This window comes from Nycticebus coucang, chromosome 8 (assembly GCF_027406575.1).
Source record: "Nycticebus coucang isolate mNycCou1 chromosome 8, mNycCou1.pri, whole genome shotgun sequence".
NCBI lineage: Eukaryota > Metazoa > Chordata > Mammalia > Primates > Lorisidae > Nycticebus > Nycticebus coucang.
Genome location: NC_069787.1, coordinates 92,274,222 through 92,296,265, shown reverse-complemented (window position 1 = coordinate 92,296,265; position 22,044 = coordinate 92,274,222). Strand labels below are relative to the sequence as shown.

At 44.0% G+C, this 22,044-nt stretch overlaps 1 protein-coding gene across 2 annotated transcripts in view; it reads right to left on the bottom strand.

The window, feature by feature from the left end:
• Nucleotides 1-22,044, bottom strand: part of KLHL18 (kelch like family member 18) — a 73,392-nt gene that overhangs the window by 9,920 nt on the left and 41,428 nt on the right. Inside the window, exons 2-7 of one of the 2 annotated variants that reach the window (XM_053600515.1) lie at nt 19,455-19,585; nt 16,082-16,222; nt 9,729-9,927; nt 6,150-6,310; nt 2,931-3,067; nt 986-1,223 (exon numbers count right to left, since the gene is read on the bottom strand). In XM_053600515.1, the coding sequence (XP_053456490.1) occupies nt 986-1,223; nt 2,931-3,067; nt 6,150-6,310; nt 9,729-9,927; nt 16,082-16,222; nt 19,455-19,585 (1,007 nt within the window). The remainder of the gene's footprint in view (nt 1-985; nt 1,224-2,930; nt 3,068-6,149; nt 6,311-9,728; nt 9,928-16,081; nt 16,223-19,454; nt 19,586-22,044) is intronic. The other variant, XM_053600516.1, reaches the window with a different exon arrangement.

Genomic DNA, 22,044 nt, shown 5'->3' with positions numbered 1-22,044 from the left:
CTGGACCAGTGCTCTTTAAGGATCGTTCTTCTTTCATAAAAAGTATGAAATGTAACTGCGCCTTAAAGCAGAACTACCCTTAAAGAGCACTGGTCCAGTGGTTTTCAAACTACCTCTTAAAAAATTCATTTAATTTTTCTCCTCTAAAATTAGGTACATGTCAAGGAAGCTCGAAATATAAGATACATGCAGAGCTGTCTGGGGTAAATGGAAAGAGGCCTTGGACTGCTTTCCTCTCCTGCCTCAAGCAGCATCAGCCCTCCCACCGCCCAAGCACATAACTATTCCACCATGCATCAGACCTAAACATAGATGCCAATTGTCACCTCAGCCCTAAGAAGGCTAAACAATGTTCACTAATACCACTTATTTGGGCAATGTGAGGAGGCAGGTAAGTGGTCGAGGAAAGAGGTAGCTGGACAAACTTGGACTGCCTTGCAAATATCTATGTGCTTCTGTGTGGGAAAATGTATATGACCCTGAAATAAAGAACATTGCTTTGGTTCATGTGTTCCCTGGGTAGTAAAAGCACATGTGTGTGGGGAAGTCCTGGGAGAAAGAAAGTATACATATGAAACCTTGGAATTCCTTTTATCACTAATAATGGTATGCCCTCCTAATTCTTCAGATTTCAACTTTAATCCCACCTCTTCCCTGAAATCTTCCAGATGTTCCAATCCAGTTTCTCTCCCTCCTTGAATCTTCCAAAACACACATTTTCAGTCCTTAACTGGCACTTAAATATCAATACAACTTCCATATGTCCATGTCTCGTCTCCCCAAGTTCCTCAAAGGACAAGGCAGATATTTTACTTTTAAGCAGATGGGGGCTTGCTCCCAGGAGGTACCGGCAGTGGCTGGCCTGGCTGTAGAAAATTCCCAGGCCAAAGCTTGTGTTTTATTTTACTGTGTGCCCTTGCTCGTCTAGCATGGCGCTCCCCAGATGCTCAGTGTGCATGCTCGGGTTGCGTGGCTTCCGGAATACCTTCTCTTGCTATTCATGCTCCCCACTCTGGTCCACGTATCCGTTTCTGGGTTGTAGGCCTCCACAGTGCTCAGCCGTAGCTGGCCGTCATATCCCCCGATGGCATAGAGAAGCCCGTTCACTACAGCCACACCAACACGGCTACGGGCTGTTGTCATAGGATGGCATTTCTCCCAGCGATTGGCGATGGGGTCAAACACTTCCACCACATTCAGGGAATCACCTGCATAAAAATTTGCTACTCAAATTAAAACAAATGAGACCACTAGTTTAGATCACAGCTATAGGGCATTAATTATATGGATACTTGATGTGATTGTATTAGCTCTTTCCATAGAATTATCCAAGATATAAGACCCCACTAAGAAATTTTGGCCATGATAATCTCAAGCCTAATTCTTTTTTTTTTTTTTTCTTTCTTGAGACAGAGTCTCAAGCTGTCGCCCAGGGTGGAGTGCTGGGGCATCATAGCTCACAGCAACCTCCAATTCTTAGGCTCAAACAATCTTCTTGCTTCAGTTTTTCTATTTTTAGTAGAGACGGGGTCTCGTTTTTGCTCAGGTTGGTCTTGAACTCATAAGCTCAAACAATCCACCCACCTCGGCCTTCCAGAGTGCTAGGATTACAGATGTGAGCCACTATGGCCAGCCTCAAACCTAATTCTTAAAGGAAGAATTGGATAGGAGGCACTTACTTTTTAGAGAGGGTAGTTTTCAGTTACAATCAGGTACTGCACCTGCTTACAGAGTAAGTAGAGGTAAAGGCAAAAGGACACAGTATTTTCCCAGCATGCTCAGAGGGAAGGGCATAGGCTCCAATGCTGGCTTTCTACTGGGTGGCCTTTGCAAGCTGTTTTGTGTCCCCATCCTTTGTTTCACACATGAAATGGAGATAATTTTTATGGCAGAGTTGCCATGAGTAGTAAATGATATATATAACAGGTAAAGCACCTAGCATGGCTCTAGAACATACTCAGTGCTTAATAAGTAGTCTAGCAACAAGCAATGATATAATTCCAACCCTACCTTTTTCATCAGGTTTTTGTGAGGATCAAATAAAATAATTCCCCTCTCTGTTGCATGCTACTTTGATGCATTTAGCACTTGCCACACTCTAGTGTACTATGACTTACGGACTTACCTTTTCCAGGTCATATGCTTAATAAGCAGCAAACTAGCTCCCCACTTTCCCCTCCATCCCCGCAAAAAACAAACAAACAAAATAATAAAATAAAAAACCCCAAGCAGCAGACTAGTACCCACTGCCTCTCATTAACCTTCAGTTAAAAACAAAACTTTCCAGGCCTGCCTGCCAACTCCCCCAGGAGGGCAGAGGGCCCATGGAGTCTTGAAAACCTGACTGTATGATACAAGAGCTGCCAATAACACATGGCTTGTACAGAACGTGTGTTTCAAAGTAGGAGGTGAAGTGTAAAAAGTATTATTGATAGTGGCAGATCCTGTGTATCTGGATAATATTCCTTCTCCTGGGGGCATTCTCAGTCTAACCCCAGAGATCCGTATTACTGGTAACAGATCTGGGTCTCTGACTGTATCTTATCCTTGGCAGAGTAAATGCTATAACCAATGCAGTATCAGAGCAAAAGTGCTGGTTTGAATGAGGAGGACACCTAAGTTCTAGTCCTTGTACTACCAAAACAACTTGTGTGAACACAAAGTTCTGTGGGCTTCAACTTCCTCATCTGTAAGCTAAGAAGGCAAGGCCTCAAAAATTTCTAAAAGGCCTTTTTAAACAGCACTGATATTCTGATTTAATGGTATGAGTACAGGACATGCTCTAACTGCAGCACAGTGATGTAAAATCGAGAGGTGCAAATGTGGTAATAGCACAAAGGAGAGGAATCAGAGGGCCAGGCTAATTTGTTTGGTGCTTCTTTAACAACAGAGTCCAAGACAGGGCTCTACAAAGAGGAGTTGCAAGATACCTGCTGAGTTGAGGCCCCCCACAGCGTAGATAAGCCCAGCAATGGATGTGCAGCAGCGTGGCCGAGTTCTGAAAGCTGGCAGGTGGGGCCGGCGCTCTGGCATGAGGTGGTAGTCCTTTGCTTCATCTACAAGGTCTCTGGAATAAGGTGCAAGATGCTAGAACAAGAGGTATCCTCCCCACTTGGTCCACATTTGCATTTCTAAGCCTGGCTCCCCAAATCTGAACTGCAGGGGAAACTGGGAGGAGACAGCTTTTGGGAGGCTTGATTTTTTATTTATTTATTTATTTATTTTTATTAAATCATAGCTGTGTACATTGATATGATCATGGGGCATCATACACTAGTTTCATAGACCGTTTGACACATTATTATCACAATGGTTAACATAGCCTTCCTGGCATGATTTTAAAGAATCCAGGTGAGTAATGGGGAAATCACATAGCTATTGAGACATGCTCAAAACTACAGGGGCAAAATTAGCAGAGCCCACTTTGGCTAGTATAATCAGAATGAGTATCTTCTTTTTTCCTTTTTCTTTTTAGAGACAGAGTCTCACTTTGTCACTTTCGGTAGAGTGTCATGGCATCACAGCTCACAGCAACCTCTAGCTCTTGGGCTTAGGCGATTATCTTGCCTCAGCCTCCTGAGTAGCTGGGACTACAGGCACCTGCCACAACACCCAGCTGGGGCCGGGTTTGAACCCACCACCCTTGGTATATGGGGCCGGCACCCTACTCACTGAGCCGTGGGCGCTGCCCTAGAATGAGTACCTTCTAACAGACATAGACTAAGTATGAGAAAAATAGGGCGATAACTAAAACACTAGACTTTGGAGGTTTGACAAACAGCTTGCATCCAGGGGCCACTCACACCTAGCTCTTCCTTTCCACTCCTATGCTCCCACCATGCCTCCTACTTTGCAAGTAATTACCTCTCACTTGTGCCTCCTACTCTGCAGGTAATTACCTCTCACTTGTACTGTGGCAGCAATAGCCAATAGCTCCTGACACATGTCCCTGCCTCCAGCCTGCCCCTCCACTGCACTCTCCCCACTTTAGTCTTAGCTGCCTTTGTAAGAATCTTCCATAGCTACCATTGCCAAAATCAAACTCCTCAATGGTATCCTCCCAACATTGGCTACAGGGCCCCAGCTTCCTCCAGCCTGCCTCTACCCCTCCTTGACACACACCTTCATACCACCTGCCCCTGCACTAACTTTCTTCCAAGCCTGCTGATTACAACCAGGGGTGGAAATAAAGGAGAAAACACAATATGTATAAAAAATTTACCAGCAGGATTGGGCACAGTGGCTCACATCTAATTCTAGCAGTCTAGGAGGCCCAGGCAGGTGGATCGCTGGAGTTTTTTTTTTTTTTTTTTATAATTTAAATAAATTTATTTGTGAGTGAAAAATTAACGTCAGGTACAGTCGGCCCACAGCAGGCCACAGCTCATTCTGGGAGTGCTCTCACGCAGTCTGCAGGAAAGATTCCCGTGGAACATCAGCTGAACATTCATCATAATTCATAAAGCCATCTGATGTGTACATTACACAATGCATAATCAACATGATACAGTAATAAAATACAATATCAAATACTCACTACTTTGTGAGTTACAAACTACAATAGAAACAATTTAGGCCCCTTTTTAAAAAATGAAAAAATATTTTTCTTTCTTTCTTTTTTTTTTTTGAGACAGAGTTTCACTGTGTTGCCCTTGGTATAGTGCCATGGCATCATAGCTCATAGCAACCTCAAACTCCTGGGCTTAAATGATTCTCTTGCCTCAGTTTCCCAAGTAGCTATAGGCACCTGCCACAATGCCCGGCTATTTTTTTGTTGCAGTTGGCCCAGGCCGGGTTCAAACCACCAGCTTTGGTGTATGTGGCAGGCGTCGTAATCACCGTGATACGGGTGCCGAGCCCGCCCCCCCCCCCACTTTTTTTTGTTTTCGAGAGTCTCACTATGTCACCCTTGGTAGAGTGCTGTTGTGTGACAGCTCACGGCAACCTCAAACTCTTGGGCTTGAGCGATTCTCTTGCCTCAGCCTCCCAGTAGCTGGGACTATAGGCGCCACAACACCCGGCTATTTTTTGTTATAGTTGTCATTGTTGTTTAGCTGGTCCGGGCTGGATTCGAACTCGCCACCCTTGGTATAGGTGGTTGGCACCATAACCACTGTGCTATGGGCATCTAGCCAAAAAAAATATTAATATTATAGCCTTTATTCAAGCATTTTCAGTTACATACAGTTTTATACATTTTCATTTATAACAGACAGCAAGAGAACGATTTCTTTAGTACCTGTACGTAAAACATGTTACTTGTTTGATGTCTGCACTCTGGAAGATACTTCAACATGTACGAATGAGCTCAGGAGTTTGAGACCAGCCTGAGAAAGAATAAGACCCCGGGCCTACTAAAAATAGAAAAATTAGCTGGGGGTTGTGGTGGGTACCTGTAGTTCCAGCTACTTGGGAGGCCAAGGCAAGAGGATTGTCTGAGCCTAAGAGATTGAAGTTGCTGTAAGCTATGACGCCATGGCACTCTACTCAGAGTGACAGAAAAAGACTCTGTTCTTAAAAAAAAAAAAATTCTTGGGTGGTACCTGTGGCTCAAAGGAGTAGGGTACCGGCCCCATATGCCAGAGGTGTTGGGTTCAAACCCAGCCCCGGCCAAAAACTGCAACAACAACAACAAAAAAATTCTCAGCAAAAGAGAAAAGAATATTTTGTTGTGAATAGGATTTACTCTGGACAAAAGGTTCATGTATCAGTAAACACTTGCCAATCACTATAGATGTAAAGCCTACACCCACCAGAGACACAATCACCAGGGCACTGACTAATATTTACTGAAGAAGGTGAGGAACCTCAGGAAGTCCCCTTTGTACCACCAAATGTGCTGCTGATAGGGATGGGTGAGGGCAGGCTGCATAGAGATGCTTCTACATTTATAAATAGTTCAGTTGATGAAGATGACAGAAAATCCTCAGATAACTCAAAGGAGGAAAGCCTCTTCTTCCTTAGTGCTCCCACATAGCATCTCTCTCTGCCCAAGGTATAACACTTCCTCTTCCAGGTCTGCCCCGAGAGGGCAGACCAATCTGTATGCCATAAAGTTGCTCTAAATCCTTTCTCCCCTGAGCTGGAACAGGTCCAACTCTTCTGCTCAGACCTTCAGCAGTGTCCCATGCAGGTCCACCCTCACTCACCTGCATTTGTGGCAGCAACGTACCAGGTCATCCTGCTGTACTCGGTCTGACAGGAACTGGGGCCGGCAGAGGGGCAAGCGGATATTAGACAGCAGCTCAGGCAGACAGGGTCCCCTCTGCTCCCGGTCATATCTGACCCAGGCTAGTGCAGCTTCAAAGACCTGCCATGACAGAGTGGAAGCTCTGGCAGAAACTCCTCCCACCCAGAGGCCACACCCCTGTACCCACAACCTCAATCTCTCCATTTACTGTACTGAAGCTGTCCCTTGGCCCACCAACCTTTCTTCCTACTTATCATCCCAAATTCCTGATTTCTCTTCACTTCCTAGGTTACTGTAATAGCTTCTTGGCTTTCATTATGATTATCATTTCCTAATGAACAACCATTGTTGGCACCTTATTTCTTTCTACATCACAACAAAATGTATTTTCCTTCCTGCTGCCCCTGCATCCTATTGTCTCTGAACTTCCACTATCATCTACTCTAGCCAAGCTGAATTGGTTCCCCTGTTCACACTGTGCCCTCTCATTTACTTCTCTTCACCTAAACCCACTCTCCTATTCTTAAGACCTTGCTAAAATCCATGCTCTCCACAGAGCCTTTCCTAATGGATTCAGCCACAAGGATGTACCCCTCTAAAATCCTAAAGCCCTTATAAAATATATCACTCCAATACATGTAAACTGCCCAGGTCATATTAATTACTGGAAGAGCTAGAGAGGACATCCTGACCTGGGGATGAGGCTCTTTCCTCTAAATCACAGTGCCTATATTGCTGAGCTCAGGGTCCACTTTTCTACTGGTTACTAGGGGTGTGTGTGGGGGCTCTTCAGACTTTCAGAAAATTAGCTGAATTGGGACTAACATCCTAATGCTTGCCTTTTAGAACCTCCTCAAGGCAGGCCCAGATTCTTGACTTCAAACATCACAAGCTGCTGTGGCTTTAGTTAGATTTCTCAACCACAGGTGGAGGTGTTGCAGCAGTGATGCTCCCAGTACTTGAACAGCCAGGTCCAAACTTCTGGAGCCCCTCATTCAACACCTCCTTCATTGCTAGCCCTAGCCATCCTCAACTCAAATATCACTTATTCACTATCTCTAAGACAACTTACATTGCACTTCTGCTGAACAGGAAGACTTGTCTTTCACTCCTGTCTGACTACCAACACCTTACACTCTCATTTATGCTTTCTTGATCACTCCAAGATTTGTCTTTTTTTGCTAAAGGACCCTACAATTGCCCAAACCTTGCTTTGCCAATACCTTCACCCTCCATGATGACTACCCCTGTCATTATCAATAGCTTCACCTCTTTCATAATTTCAAGCATGCTAGTACATGACCACTACCTCAAATCCTTTCTGCTCCAATTAGCTTTTGACACCCCCCCTACCCCAGCTCCCTACATCTGGCCTATTTCCTAACCTCCTGAATCCAGTATGGGTCCCATGGGTTATTATACAGGTATCATGAATTCCCATGCCATGCTCTTTTCTCTCTAATCACATTCACCTGGGAAAAAAACTCTCTAACCTGGTGAAATCCAGCTCTTTAAACTCAACTTATCCCCTATCCCACAACTATACCAGTAAATGTGACAGACAGAAAACACAACAGACAGGTGGTGCCTGTGGCTCAGTGAGTAGGGCACCGGCCCCATATACCAAGGGTGATGGGTTCAAACCTAGCCCCGGCCAAACTGCAACAACAATAACAACAAAAATAGCCGGGCATTGTGGCGGGTGCCTGTAGTCCCAGCTACTCAGGAGGCTGAGGCAAGAGAATCGCCTAAGCCCAAGAGCTGGAGGTTGCTGTGACACTACAGCACTCTAACAAGGGTGACAAAGTCAGACTCTGTCTCTAAGAAAAAAAAAAAAGAATGAATGAAAACACAACAGAACAGACCAGTTTATTGTGACTACTAATATCAGGTCCTACCTCCTATCAAGCCCTCTCCGTTTCCCTAGTACTCTCCACTTAATCTTCACCTCTCCTAGAGAACTAATTCATACCTTTTCATTGCTTCTCAATTTCAAAGTCTCCTCCCTCATCCTCACTCTCAGAAATCAGAAACAAAGCTGAAGAGAATGTCCATAAGACCCTACCAGCATCTTCCTTCCTCCTCCGCTCCTGCTGTATCTGGGTGTGTGCATCCTGCTTTCCCTCCTGCTGCCCTGGATGTGGATGGCTTGTGCTCCTATCACATACACACTCTCTCTGCCCTGGACTCTTTGTCTTCTCTCACTTACTGCAGAACACCATTTCAATAACTATTCCCCTATTTCTTCCACATTACCAATTCTTCCCTCTTTTCTGGAAAACTCCCTTCAGCAGTCAAATATACTGTAATTTCTTTCTGCTAACAAAGCAAACCCCTCTTGACTTCACAATCTCCTCTGTGACAGCCCCAATTCATTGCTGTCCTTAGAAAAAGATCCTTTCTTTTTTTGGGGACAGGGACAGAGTATCACTCTGTTGCCCAGGGTAGAGTGCAATGGCATGTGTGATCAGAGCTTACTATAGCTTCAAACTCTTCAGACTTAAGCAATCTTCCCACCTCAGCCTCCCAAGTAGCTGGGAGTATAGGTAGGAACCACTGCCCCTGGCTAATTTATTTTCCTTTCATAGAGATGGTATCTTACTACATTGCCCAGCCTGGTCTTGAACTCCTGGATTAGGCAATCCTGCCTTGGCCTCCCCAAGTGCTGGGATTATAGGTGTGAGCCACCATGCCTAGTTAAGATGCTTTCAAAATTTTTTTCTATACTTGCTATTTCTAATTCGCAGCAGCATTCTTTTTTCTTTTTTCCTTTAGCGATTCTCTTGCCCTTTGCCTCCCAAGCAGCTGGGACTACAGGCGCCTGCCACAATGCCTGGCTTTTTTTTTTGGTAGAGACGGGGTCTCACTCTGGCTCACTCCGGCTCAGGCTGGTCTCGAACCTCTGAGCTCAGGCAATCCACCCGCCTTGGCCTCCCACAGCAGTAGGACTACAGGCGTGAGCCACCAGGCCTGGCCAGTAGCATTCTTTCTAAAGAGTCAATACTGGAAATAACCCAAACATCCGAGAATAAGGGATGTAGGGTTGATAGATCAATAGAATATCATTTAGACACTAAAATGCATAGAAATTTTTAATGAAAAATACACACAGTAAAATACTATAATATACAATAGCTGCATACATGTCATGATCTTAACTTTGTAAAAAAGATTAATAGAAAACAAGGGGCTGGGCATGGTGGCTCATGCCTGTAATCCTAGCACTCTGGGTGGCTGAGGCGGGTGGATTGCCTGAACTCAGGATTTTGAGACCAACATGAGCAAGAATGAGACCCCATCTCTGAAAATAGCTGGGGTCTGTTGTGCCTGTAGTCCCAACTACTTGGGAGGCTGAGACAAGAGGATCACTTAAGCTCACGTGTTTGAGGTTGCTGTGAGCTATGATACCACAACACCTATTGAGGCTACAAAGTAAGACTCTGCCTCAAAAAAAAAAAAAAAAGGAAAAAAGGAAAGCAATGATTAAAAAGATCCATATCTCATGCAACCTGCATGCACTGCTACTGTGCTTACAGACCTGCTCCTCTGATTTTACATTCAGTTCATCCCGAGACACTAGCTCAAGCACGTCTTCCAAGGGCAGGGCCAGGAACTCTTCTGACACGGACACCTCCACAAAGTGCTGGTGGATGAAGCTGTTGGCTGCATCATATAGCACAGCGCACATCATTGTCTCAGCAAACTGGCGCACACCCAGGCAATTTTTGGGGTGAAGCCTTTTCGGACAAGAAAAGATGAAAAGAAAAATATTAGAGGAAGAAAGAATGTTATCTTTGATCATTCTCAGGTTGGTTCTAGATAGAGGGGCAGAAGGAAAACAAACAAATTTTGTCCTCAGCTTTCTTGGAAACTCCCTGTGTGACAACAGGACACTTAACTGGGATTCAGCTTCTAAAGATAAGATTAAGAAAGATTATTCTCAAAGACCCCTGCCTCTTGGGCCTGGTACTCTATGTGTGGAAAGGGAATGAGCTCTCTGGGAAGTCCTGTGAGATATCCATCAGGAGAGAACAGGAGAGCATATACTGGAAAACTCGTTTGCTTCATTCCTTTGCTGACATTCCTGGTTGAGTATCTAAGGTATTATTCTACTTCTGGTTGCCAGGAAAGCACCAAAATTATAGAATAGGGCTTAAAACCGGTGGAGATGGCTTCTCTAATATTGGGATCCTTACACTTTTTTACAGAAAGAGGCTCCAGGGGTCTAACTGTTCAGACATCCAAAAATAGCAGCGGCTATTTTTTTTTTTTTTTTTTTTTAGCACCATCAGTGAATCAAATTCTTTGCTAGGCCTTTTATACACATTCTCCAGAATCTTTTTAACAACCTGCAAAGTAGTAATTGCTCTTATTTTATAGATGGAAAACTGAGGCTCAGAGAAACCAAAAAAAAAATGTGCTTATAGTCCCACAACAAATAGTAGTGTTGAGACTGAACCCAGGCCACTTGTGCATGTTCCCAAGGTACCAAAGCAGGCCTGCACTAATCATGGTCAGGAAAACCAGAGGTAAATACTGGCCTTGACATTAACTGTGGGTGGGGTCCTCAAGTTCTCAGAAATGTCAGTAATTTCCCCACCTGAAAAAAGATGATGACAATGGCTATCTACCTGTTAGGGGCTGGAATGTAGGCAGAAGCACTTAGCACGTGTCTAGTATGAAGTTAGCTGTGGTTTTAATTTTTATTAGGGTTGTTTTCTTACTACTATTTCATCTGAGGAAATTCTGAAAGAACCCAGTGTGGTTCTGAAATTTTAGTGATAGCAGTAAACTCTAGAGCAGCGGTTCTCAACCTGTGGGTCGAAACCCCTTTTTATTTTGATTTGATTTTATTTTATTTTATTTTTTAGAGACAGAGTCTCTTTACTCTTCGGTAAAGTGCTGTGGCGTCACAGCTCACAGCAACCTCCAATTCCTGGGCTTAGGTGATTCTCTTGCCTCAGCCTCCCAAGTAGCTGGGACTACAGGCGCCCGCCACAACACCTGGCTGCAACACCTTTTTAACAATGAAAATACACAGCAACATTAGGAAGGTTGAGACCCACTGCTCTAGAGAAAGGACCTTTTCTTTCTTTTTCTTTTTAAAGGACCTTTTCTTTCTTTTTCTTTTTGAGACAGAGTCTCATTATGTCACCCTTGGTAGAGTACTGTGGTGTCATAGCTCACAGCAACCTCAAACTCTTGGGCTCAAGTGATCCTCTTGCCTCAGCCTTCCTAGTAGCTGGAACTATAGGCATCTGCCACAATGCCTGGCTATTTGTATTTTATTTTATTTTATTTATTTATTTACAATCTCTCAAGCTGTCGCCTGCAGTGTCACAGCTCACAGCAACCTCAAACTCGTGGGCTTAAGCTATTCTCTTGCCTCAGCCTCCCAAGTAGCTGGGACTACAGGCGCATGCCACAACGCCCGGCTTTTTTGGTTGTTGTTCTTGCAGTTGTCATTGTTGTTTTAGCTACCCGGGCCAGGTTCGAACCCGCTAGCCTCAGTGTATGTGGCCAGTGCCCTACCCACTGAGCTACGGGCACCGCCCTCGTCTATTTTTAAAAGCAGGTCTCACTCTTGTTCAGGCTGGTCTCGAACTCTTGAGTTCAAGCAATCCACCAGCCACAGCCTACCAGAGTGCTAGGATTACAGGCTGCAGCCACAGCACCTGGCTGAAAGGATTTTTTCTTATTCTGATTTTGTAATTAATAATCCGTGAAAGGAGGTGGTATATTCACCAGATTACAATTTGTCCAGACCTACTTTCCTTCATTAGAATGCTTTTTTTAAATACCCCCCATGTTAAATTGAGGTTCTAGGTATAGAATTATATTTACTTAGTAATATTCACCATTGTCCCCAGCAGTAGACCCATCAAGGATTGAAAGGGCAGAGTATCTTGCGAGTCTGGCTTTATGACTAGTCAAAATTCTACATAGTAAGCTCGGCGCTCATAGCACAGTGGTTATGATACCAGCCACATACACAGAGGCTGGTGGTTTCAAACCCACCCAGGCCAGCTAATAAAACAACAAACTGTAACAAAAAAATAGCTGGAGGTTGTAGGGGGCGCCTGTAGTCCCAGCTACTCCGGAGGGTGAGGCAAGAGAATCGCTTAAGCCCAGGAGTCGAGGTTGCTGTGAGCCATGACGCCACAGCACTCTACCGAGGGTGACAAAGTAAGACTCTGTCTCAAAAAAAAAGAAAATAATAATAATAAAAATAAAATAAAATAAAATAAAATTCTACATAGTTGTTTCATTCTGCCCTGAACTTGCCCTGTCCATTACTTTGGAAACCTATGTAAATTTCTAAAGGCCAAGGACACATAAGTAGGGAGCAACACATAGGCAAGGCGGCTGGCCAGTTAGGACTACAGAGCTCAAGGTCAGAACGCCAGCTCAGTTATCTGTCAAAACACTTATGGTGATTGAATGACATTTGCCTAAAACACTTATGGTGATTGAATGACATTTGCTAAAACACTTTATGAACATAAGACAAAAATGAAGATAAGCCAGTTCGGTGCCTGTAGCACAGTGGTTATAGCGCTGGCCACATACACTTAGGCTAGCAGGTTTGAAGCCAGCTAAACAACAAGGACAACTGCAACAAGAATAAAAATAGCCGGGTGTTGTGGCGAGCGCCTGTAGTTCTAGCTACTTGGGAGGCTGAGGCAAGAGAATCGCTTAAGCCCAAGAGTTGGAGGTGGCTGTGAGCTGTGACACCACGGCACTCTACAAAGTAAGACTCTTGTCACGAAAAAAAAAAAAAGAGGATAAGCCTTCCCTGGGCCTCTATAGCATGTGTTGTCAGTATTCCTTGCTTCTCTGATGTTAACCCAAGAGAAAGATTCAAAATGCCACAGACTGGGAGCTGGATAGTGTCTAAAGACAAGGGAGAAGATATCAGCATAGCTACTGGCATTACCTGATCTTTGGCTGTCTTTGACTGGCTTGGCATAATATTGAGGGTAAAACACAACTTCTCAACTAAAGTGGATTTTCATATGCAAGAGGATGGGATGTGAAAAGCCTGTCTGTGAGGTAATTGGAGGAGAAAGGAGGGAGAGCTATCACATAGGAAAGGGGCCCATGTAGGAATAGAAGGGAGAGAGGAAGAAAAATAAACCTAAAGGGTAGATAGAAACCTACATCTTTACAACCTTTTTCCTTGCTAACATAGCTCGACTTTGTAAGGAAGGGGCTACATGAGATGTAATGCTTTGATCAGAAGCACGAAGCAGTGACTTAAGTTAAATAAGTTAATGCCCTGGTACAAAGACATATTTAATGTTCTGATCTATCTCTGAGAAGAGAGTTTCAGAAAATACACAGCTCTAGTGTTCACCTAAAAGCAAGGAGGTCCATATATCTGAAGGCTGGGAAAAAGGCCGTAAGAAGGGAAAAAAAGCAGCATGCTGAAGATAGGCTAAGTGGCTTCAGGAACTACTGGTTTATGAACTTTGACTATATTGCAGCTTCTCTGTGCTGTCATGTCCTGCCTTTTCCACAACTGCTCAGAGCGGTTTTCCTCAAGTCACTGGCAATCAAACCTTCAAAATGAAGTGGCACATGAGAAGTGAGGAGCTGGGAGACATACCACATTCTATAGCTAGGCTCAGAGAGAACCACTCTAAGGATCAGTGGTAGTAGTGGAAACTACTAAGAAAAAGAAAGTAAGGTGGCTCCTGTGGCTCGAGGAGTAGGGCGCCGGTCCCATATGCCGGAGGTGGTGGGTTCAAACCTAGCCCCGGCTAAAAACCAAAAAAAAAAAAAAAAAAAAAAAAAAGAAAAAGAAAGTGAGTGGGCGGTGCCTGTGGCTCAGTGAGTAGGGTGCCGCCCCCATATACTGAGGGTGGCGGGTTCGAACCCAGCCCCAGCTAAATTGCAACAAAAAATAGCTGGGAATTGTGGCGAGTGCCTGCAGTCCTTGCTACTTGGAAGGCTGAGGCAAGAGAATCGTCTAAGCTCAAGAGCCAGAGGTTGCTGTGAGCTGTGATGCCATGGCACTCTACCGAGGGTGACAAAGTGAGACTCTGTCTCTAAAAAAAAAGAGAAAGCAAGTCAGGCCTCTGGGGTCTGCAGCAGGAATTAAAGACAGGAATGAGGTGAAGGTTTAGGTCTCAGAAGGGGTCCTGCAGGGCTGAATGAAAAAATGTCAAGGATAGACTCAAAACATCAGACTTTATGCTTAAGTCCTTGTTTGTAAAATGATATTGGTATATGTAAAAACTGCACTGGTCTAAAAATCACTTCTTTTTTTTTGAGACAGACTCTCACCGTGTTGCCCATGCTAGAGTGCCCTGGCATCAGCCTACCTCACAGCAACTTCAAAATCCTGGGCTCAACTGATCCTTTTGCCTCAGCCTACCAAGTAGCTTGGAGTATAGGCACCAGCCACGATGCCCTGCTGATTTTTCTATTTTTTAGTAGAGATGTGTGAGGTCCTGCTCTTGCTCAGGCTGTTCTCAAACTCCTAAGCTCAAGGGATCCTTCCATCTCTGCCTCCCAGAGTGCTATGATTAGGCCTGGTCTAAAAATCACTTTATTAAGCATCTTTTTACAACAAAGTCTGGCCAGCGTTAACAGTGATGACCTCAAAAGCCCCTAGGTGGAGCTGCTGTCCCTTAGTGGAAATAAGAGGCTAGCCAACTTAATCCCTCCAGAGTACCTACTTAGTCAAAAGGCCATTCTCCAAGTTCTGTGGTAACAAAGAGACGAACTAAGTCCAACTTGTGTCTTAGAAGCTCACAAATGAGTAGGAAAGACTGTGTGTTCCACATCCCCATATGTACCCCTCCAGGCAGGGAAACCTGGCTTTGGGGCTGTACTCTCACTGTGAGATCTCCATCTACAAAACTGGGAGCAGTACCAGCTACCTCAAGATGAAACCATTCACCTGGTACCCAGCAGAGGAGCACCCCTGCATTTAAGGCATCAATACTATGGTTATTATGGCTAGCAGCAGACACACCATTGCTCACTAATGCTCAAGAGCACCAAGTGGGCAAGATGTGAACAGCAGATGGGGTCCACAAAGCTGAGTGAACTGGATTGGTAGGTGAGAATGAGGGAGGAGGAGGTCTGCTATAAGAGGGGATGAGGTTTAGGAGAGCAAATCTGAGTCAGGAGGAAGGCCAGAAAGCTGGTGATCAGAGAAAGATCCATGGAGGTTGGGTGTGGGAGAGAGCATCACAGACATAACATAAGGGTGCTGTTTCAGTTTTCCCCTGTGTATGGCCCAGTACTAATGCTTACCCTGCCAGCCTCTGGTGGTTAAAAGCCTTTAAGTTATGACTAAGAGCTCTGTCTCTTGAGGGGGAAGGAAGAGCCTTCTTATCTACTTGGTTAAAAAGTCACAGAAGACCCAAGAGGCTCATTGGCCAAGCACTGAAAACAGGGGTGGGGTACAATCCACGATTTTACCCTAAAAGAGCAGACAATGATTGATCCCAGAGGATTGGAAGGATAGAGAATTCTAGGAGGTGAAATTTGGATGGGCTCTTTCAACTCATAGTTGAAAGACGGTCAAGAAATTCAAGAAAAGGAAGTATTTAAGCAATGATGGGGATGGCTATGGGATGGTGAGGGAGAACTGAATAAATGAACCTGGTAAGAAATCAGTTAAATTAGCAGCTGGCCATACTGGAAAGAGAGGATCAGAAGCCAAGGGAAAAAGGAAACAGGACTATGTAAATCACGTTCTGAAAGGTTCATCCCAAAGAACTGGGTACTGCTTGATGGTAATTTTAAGAAATATCATTTCTGCAGAGCAATTACACAGACTCTATATGGTCCCAAAGATTCAGCAAACTGGCAAGGGATTCCAGAAATGAAATAGTCACGCTTCCCTCCGTGAGCCAGGCCACCACATCACCTCACCGTTCTCGAAGGAATGTGCAGCAGGCGTCTTTGATGCTCTGCAGCTGTAGGAAGCTCGCCCCCATCAGCAATGACTGCACATTTTGCTGGTCAATGGCAAGGTTGCCATTGTAGGCAAAGTTGATCAGAGCCTCCAGGGCACTAGAGGAAAGAGGAAAAGCTGTGAGATGCTCTTCAGATATGAGTCTGGGCCTACCAGAGACTCAGGCCCTAAATTAGCGGTTCTCAACCTGTGGGTCACGACCCCTTTATAACAATGAAAATACATTGCGGCGTTCGGAAGATTGAGAACCACTGCCCTAAATGAATTGACTTCACTACCAGGAAAACATAGATCCTGGCCCTAACATCCATTTAGCCTATGCCCTTGAGAATTTAAGTATTTGGAATAACAACTTCACCACAGCCAAAACCTCATTCTACTAAGTTGTCTTCATTGTCCAAATCAACCATGGTCATCTTTCTAGGTTAATTTTTCCCTATTTACCTGCAGGCATTAATTATATGGACATAATCATCAAATACTTATTATTAAGCTCTTTTCCATGTTGCTATATCATGTTTGTTGCTTTTAGTGGCTATTATATTTCAACATGTATATATGCTATAAACTATTTCCTTTATTGGTAGGTATAATAGCTATTACGTTATTATTACTGTTATCATGTTTTTGTTTGTTGTTTTAAGCCACTAATTTTGGAGTGGCTCATTATATCCTTCAGAGAACAACAATCAACCCTTTTTTTTTTTTTTTGTAGAGACAGAGTCTCACTGTACCGCCCTTGGGTAGAGTGCCGTGGCGTCACACGGCTCACAGCAACCTCTAACTCTTGGGCTTACGCGATTCTCTTGTCTCAGCCTCCTGAGCAGCTGGGACCACAGGCGCCCGCCACAATGCCTGGCTATTTTTTTGTTGCAGTTTGGCGGGGGCTGGGTTTTGAACCCACCACCCTCGGCATATGGGGCCGGCGCCCTACTCACTGAGCCACAGGCGCCACCCCCTGTTATCATGTTTTTGAATTATTAATTCTTTGGGGGTAAATTCCTAGAAGGAGATGTCCAATATTTTTCCTGGCTTCCAATTCACACTAAGAATGAAATCCAAATTCCATCTGTATGGTTGTGTGTGTTCTGGCCCTTCTCCATCTATCTGAGCTTATCACCTTCCACTCTTTCCCTTTCTCATTCTATTTTATTATTCTGAACATATTCTCACCTCAGGGACTTTGCACTGCCTTCTCTTGGAAGGCTCTTCCCCCAGATAGCTCACTTCCTCACTTCAATTAAGATCTTGGCTCAAATGCCACCCTTCACAGAGGCCTTTCCTATTCACCCTGAAGTAGCATTAACCCCTACCATCATTGGCTAGCCTTTACTTTCATTTACTTTCTCATATCACTTTCATGCCTAGGTTACTGCCAGATCCCCATTACTACAAAGTTGGCACGATGAGAAGAGGTGCTATTTTCTTACAGCTAAAGCTCAGTGCCTAGAGCCATGTACACCGCAGATGTTCAGTCAATTTTTGTTAACCAAAGCACCTGGACTATACATGAGATTAGCATGGCTCCTTCAGATACATGCCTCTGAGAAGAGGAGTGCACAATTGCCCTTGGAAATCCACTTCTATTTCTTTCCTTACAAGTATAGCTGACTTGAGAGATCTCTACCTTGCATTAGGCATATAAATTCTCTCCATGTGCTATAGCAGATCACCTTCAATCATCCAGCGTGTACCATATAGTCTCCTAGCTCCCTTTCTCATAGTTTTCACTACTATGAGGTTAAGAGGTTAGGCAAAAACTGACTACTAGCTTGGGCTTGGTCTCCGTGAGCTTCAGTTTTTTGATCAAAGAACCATAATATCTGCCACATTCTAGACTTATGTTGCCCAATACTGTAGCCATCAGCCACATGTGGCTATTTAAAAGTAAGTAAAATTTTTAGTAAAGACAGGGTCTCACTCTTGCTTAGGCTGGTCAAGAACTCCTCCCAAAACAAAAAAATTTAATTTAAATTAAACTTTAAACCCAGTCCTTCAGTCCTACTAGTCACCTTTCAAGCTCTCAATAGCCATCTATGGCTAGTGGCTATAATTTTGGACAATGCAAATAGAAAGAATATCTCTACCACAGTAGAAACTTCTAATGTTCTATAACAATGGGAAGGGAAGTAAACAAAGACACTTATTTGAAGAACTATTTTGTTAGCTAAAATGACTAGCCCAGAAAAGTGCAGAGTAATATACCACCACCCTTGTACCTAGCCTTGCTTCAAAAATATCTTGGTGGCTTGGCACCCATAGTCCAGTGGTTAGGGCACCAGCCACATGCACCTGGACTGTTGGGTTTGAACCCAGCCCAAGCCTACTAAACAATAATGACAACTACAACAAAAAAATAGCCAGGTGCTATGGTGGGTGCCTGTAGTCCCAGTTACTTGGGAGGCTGAGGCAAGAAAATCGCTTAAGCCCAAGAGTTTGAGGTTGCTGTAAGCTGTGACATCACAGCACTCTACCGAGGGTGACATAAAGACTCTGTCTCAAAAAAAAAGGCTCAGCGTTTGTGGCTTAAGCAGCTAAGGCGCCAGCCACATATACCTAAGCTGGTGGGTTCGAATCCAGTCCGGGCTACAACCAAAAAATAGCCTGGCGTTGTGGCAGGTGCCTGTAGTCCCAGCTACCTGGGAGGCAGAGGCAGGAGACTCGCTTGAGCCCAGGAGTTTGAGGTTGCTGTGAGCTGTGATGCCACAGCATTCTACCCAGGGTGACAGCTTGAGACTGTCTCAAAAAAAAAAAGAAAAAAAAAATATATATATATATATCTTGGCATTTAGTCCTACTACATGTGTTACTCCAATAGTAGAGTAAAAGCAACATCAAAACTCCCCACATTTTAACCCTATATTAGGCCACTGGCTAGTGTTCTAACTTGGTTTTTTTGTTTTTTGAGACAGAGTTTCACTTTGTTGCCCTCGGTAGAGTGCCATGGTGTCACAGCTCACAGCAATCTCCAACTCCTGGGCTTAAGCGATTCTCTTGCCTCAGCCTCCCAAGTAGCTGGGACTACAGGTGCCCGCTACAAAGCCCAGCTATTTTTTTTTTTTTTTTTTGGTTATAGTTGTCATTATTGTTTGGCAGGCCCCGGCTGGGTTCGAACCTGCCAGCTCCAGTGTATGTGGCTAGCACCCTAGCCGCTGAGCTACAGTCGCCAAGCCAAGATGTTCTAATCTGTTAACTAATTACCTACTCCGTATGTGGGGGGTTGTGCTATTAGATATCTCGTCTTGCTGTAGGCCATCAAATGGTACGAAGCACAGACCTAAAACTGCACATGGAAAACAGCCTGTGAAACCTAATGGTGGGATTAAGTACCTTGGATCCATTCCTTGCATTACAATCTCATCCTGCTTGCATTCCATCATGTCATTTGTAAACATTGCATGGAAGTATGGGATCGAGGCTGCTAAGACAATCCGGTGAGCACTGAATTTGTGGTCCCCAATCTGTGGGCAAAGTAAAACACAGAGACAGATACTGAGGAATGCAAATAGAGAAACCCAACCTGCCCCTTCCACAGCTTACCCCACTGCCCACTGCAATGGCACTGAAGGCATCTCAGGACGTGACAGCCAAAGCTTAGCATGGAGACCTTCAAGTATTTTAAATTCAATATACTCAGTTACAGTATGTAGAAGAATGTAAACAATACGTTTTAATGAGGTGTTAAAATGATTAAAAAATGTAAGCCTGAATGTTTCAAGTAGATGTTTTTCCTTAATGGAAGCTCCCAATGCACCCCTCCTCAGTTCCTCCACCAACTGAAATATCTGATTCCTTTAACACTTCATCCCAACCTATGTTATCAGAAGGCAGATGGAATAGACAAACAAACAGTCTAAGAACGCTGGAGCTCCTAAAAGTATGCCCTCAAGAAGAGTAAACATGTACTGAAACGAAGACATGAGGATAAATGAGACCAGACTTGGATAGGGGGTCTGTATGGGGACCAAGGACAGAGGAGGCATCATGAGCTCAGATATTGAGGAGGGAGGTGTCCTTGGGCACTAAGCAGTCTTTGATTTACAGCAGGGAGCCCAGGGCTCGTATGGGAGAAATGATTCTGGCAGCAGTCAACAGGAATGACTGGTGCTGTGGACTGGCCAGTGCTCTGTGTGGCCCACAGGAACAAAGACCAACTCTTTAATCACATCCTTAGCCTGAGGAAATCTATAAAATATTTTCCAACTATCTGCTAAAAGGTTATTTCCTTCCATAAGCTTTGTCATTTATAGCTCCAAGCTATATAAACATTTTTGCTTTCCATGGTTCAGAAAAACTCCTTTTTTCCTTTTTCCTTCAGGTTCCATATAAGTGAAATCCCACAGCATCTCACTACCTGATGCTCATTCTCCTTTATTTTTTTTTAAGCGACAGAGTCTCACTTTGTCGCCCTTGGTAGAGTGCCGTTGTGTTACAGCTCACAGCAACCTCCAGCTCTTGGGCTTAGGTGATCTTTTGCCTCAGCCTCCTGAGTAGCTGGGACCATAAGTGCCTGCCACAACGCCCGGCTATTTTTTGTTGTAGTTTGGCCAGGGCCAGGTCCAAACCCGCCACCCTCAGTATATGAGGCCAGCACCCTACCCACTGAGCCATAGGTGCTCCCAGATGCTCATCTCCTTGTGTCATATATATTCAAGGATTCTAGGTCAGGTTCAGTCAATATACCCTTTTTCAGGTTTATATGTATAAACAGTCCTTCAAGATTATATACAAAAGCTTCCAAATGCCAAAGGATTCTTATCACATTCAAATTTTATTTGTTCCTCATGAAATCCAGGTGTTTCTCTACTACCAATGTTGGGAACATTAAAAAGATACATGCTTTTAGGGGATTTTCATAAAATTTTTTTTAAAAATCACGGTAATAGGCTCGGCACCTATAGCTTAGAGGCTAGGGCGCCAGCCATATACACTGGAGCTGGCGGGTTCAAATCCAGCCCGGGCCTGCCAAACAATGACAACTATAACAAAAAAACAGCTGGGCCTTGTGGTAGGAGCCTGTAGTCCTAGCTACCTGGGAGGCTGAGGCAAAAGAATCACTTAAGCCCAAGAGTTTGAGGTTGCAGTGAGCTGTGATATCACGGCACATGACCCAGGGCCGCAGCTTGAGACTCCGTCTCCAAAAAAAAAGAAAAAAACATCATGATAATAATACAGCTACATCTTTCTTAAAGTGGTCCTGTAAGATTTATAATGAAAACCAGCAATCTCTGTTTCTCCGATTATACTCTCTGATTCCTGCTTCCAGGGGCAACCTCTTTTTTCTGGAACTTATCTCCCCTTTAAAAATAATACGTCATGGATGTAGAGAAAAGAGAACACTTCTACATTGCTGGTGGGAATGCAAACTAATACGTTCCTTTTGGAAAGATGTTTGGAGAACACTTAGAGATCTAAAAATAGACCTGCCATTCAATCCTATAATTCCTCTACTAGGTATATACCCAGAAGACCAAAAAATTACATTATAACAAAGATATTTGTATCAGAATGTTTATTGTAGCCCAATTCATAATTGCTAAGTCATGGAAAAAGCACAAGTGCCCATTGATCCACGAATGGTTAATAAATTGTGGTACATGTACACCATGGAATATTATGCAGCCTTAAAGAAAGATGGAGACTTTACCTCTTTCGTGTTTACATGGATGGAGCTGGAACATATTCTTCTTAGTAAAGTATCTCAAGAATGGAAGAAAAATGGCAGCGCCTGTGGCTCAAGGAGTAGGGCACTGGTCCCATATGCCGGAGGTGGCGGGTTCAAACCCAGCCCCGGCCAAAAACCACAAAAAAAAAAAAAAAAAAAGAATGGAAGAAAAAGTATCCAATGTATTCAGCCCTACTATGAAACTAATTTATGGCTTTCACATGAAAGCTATAACCCAGTTATAACCTAAGAATA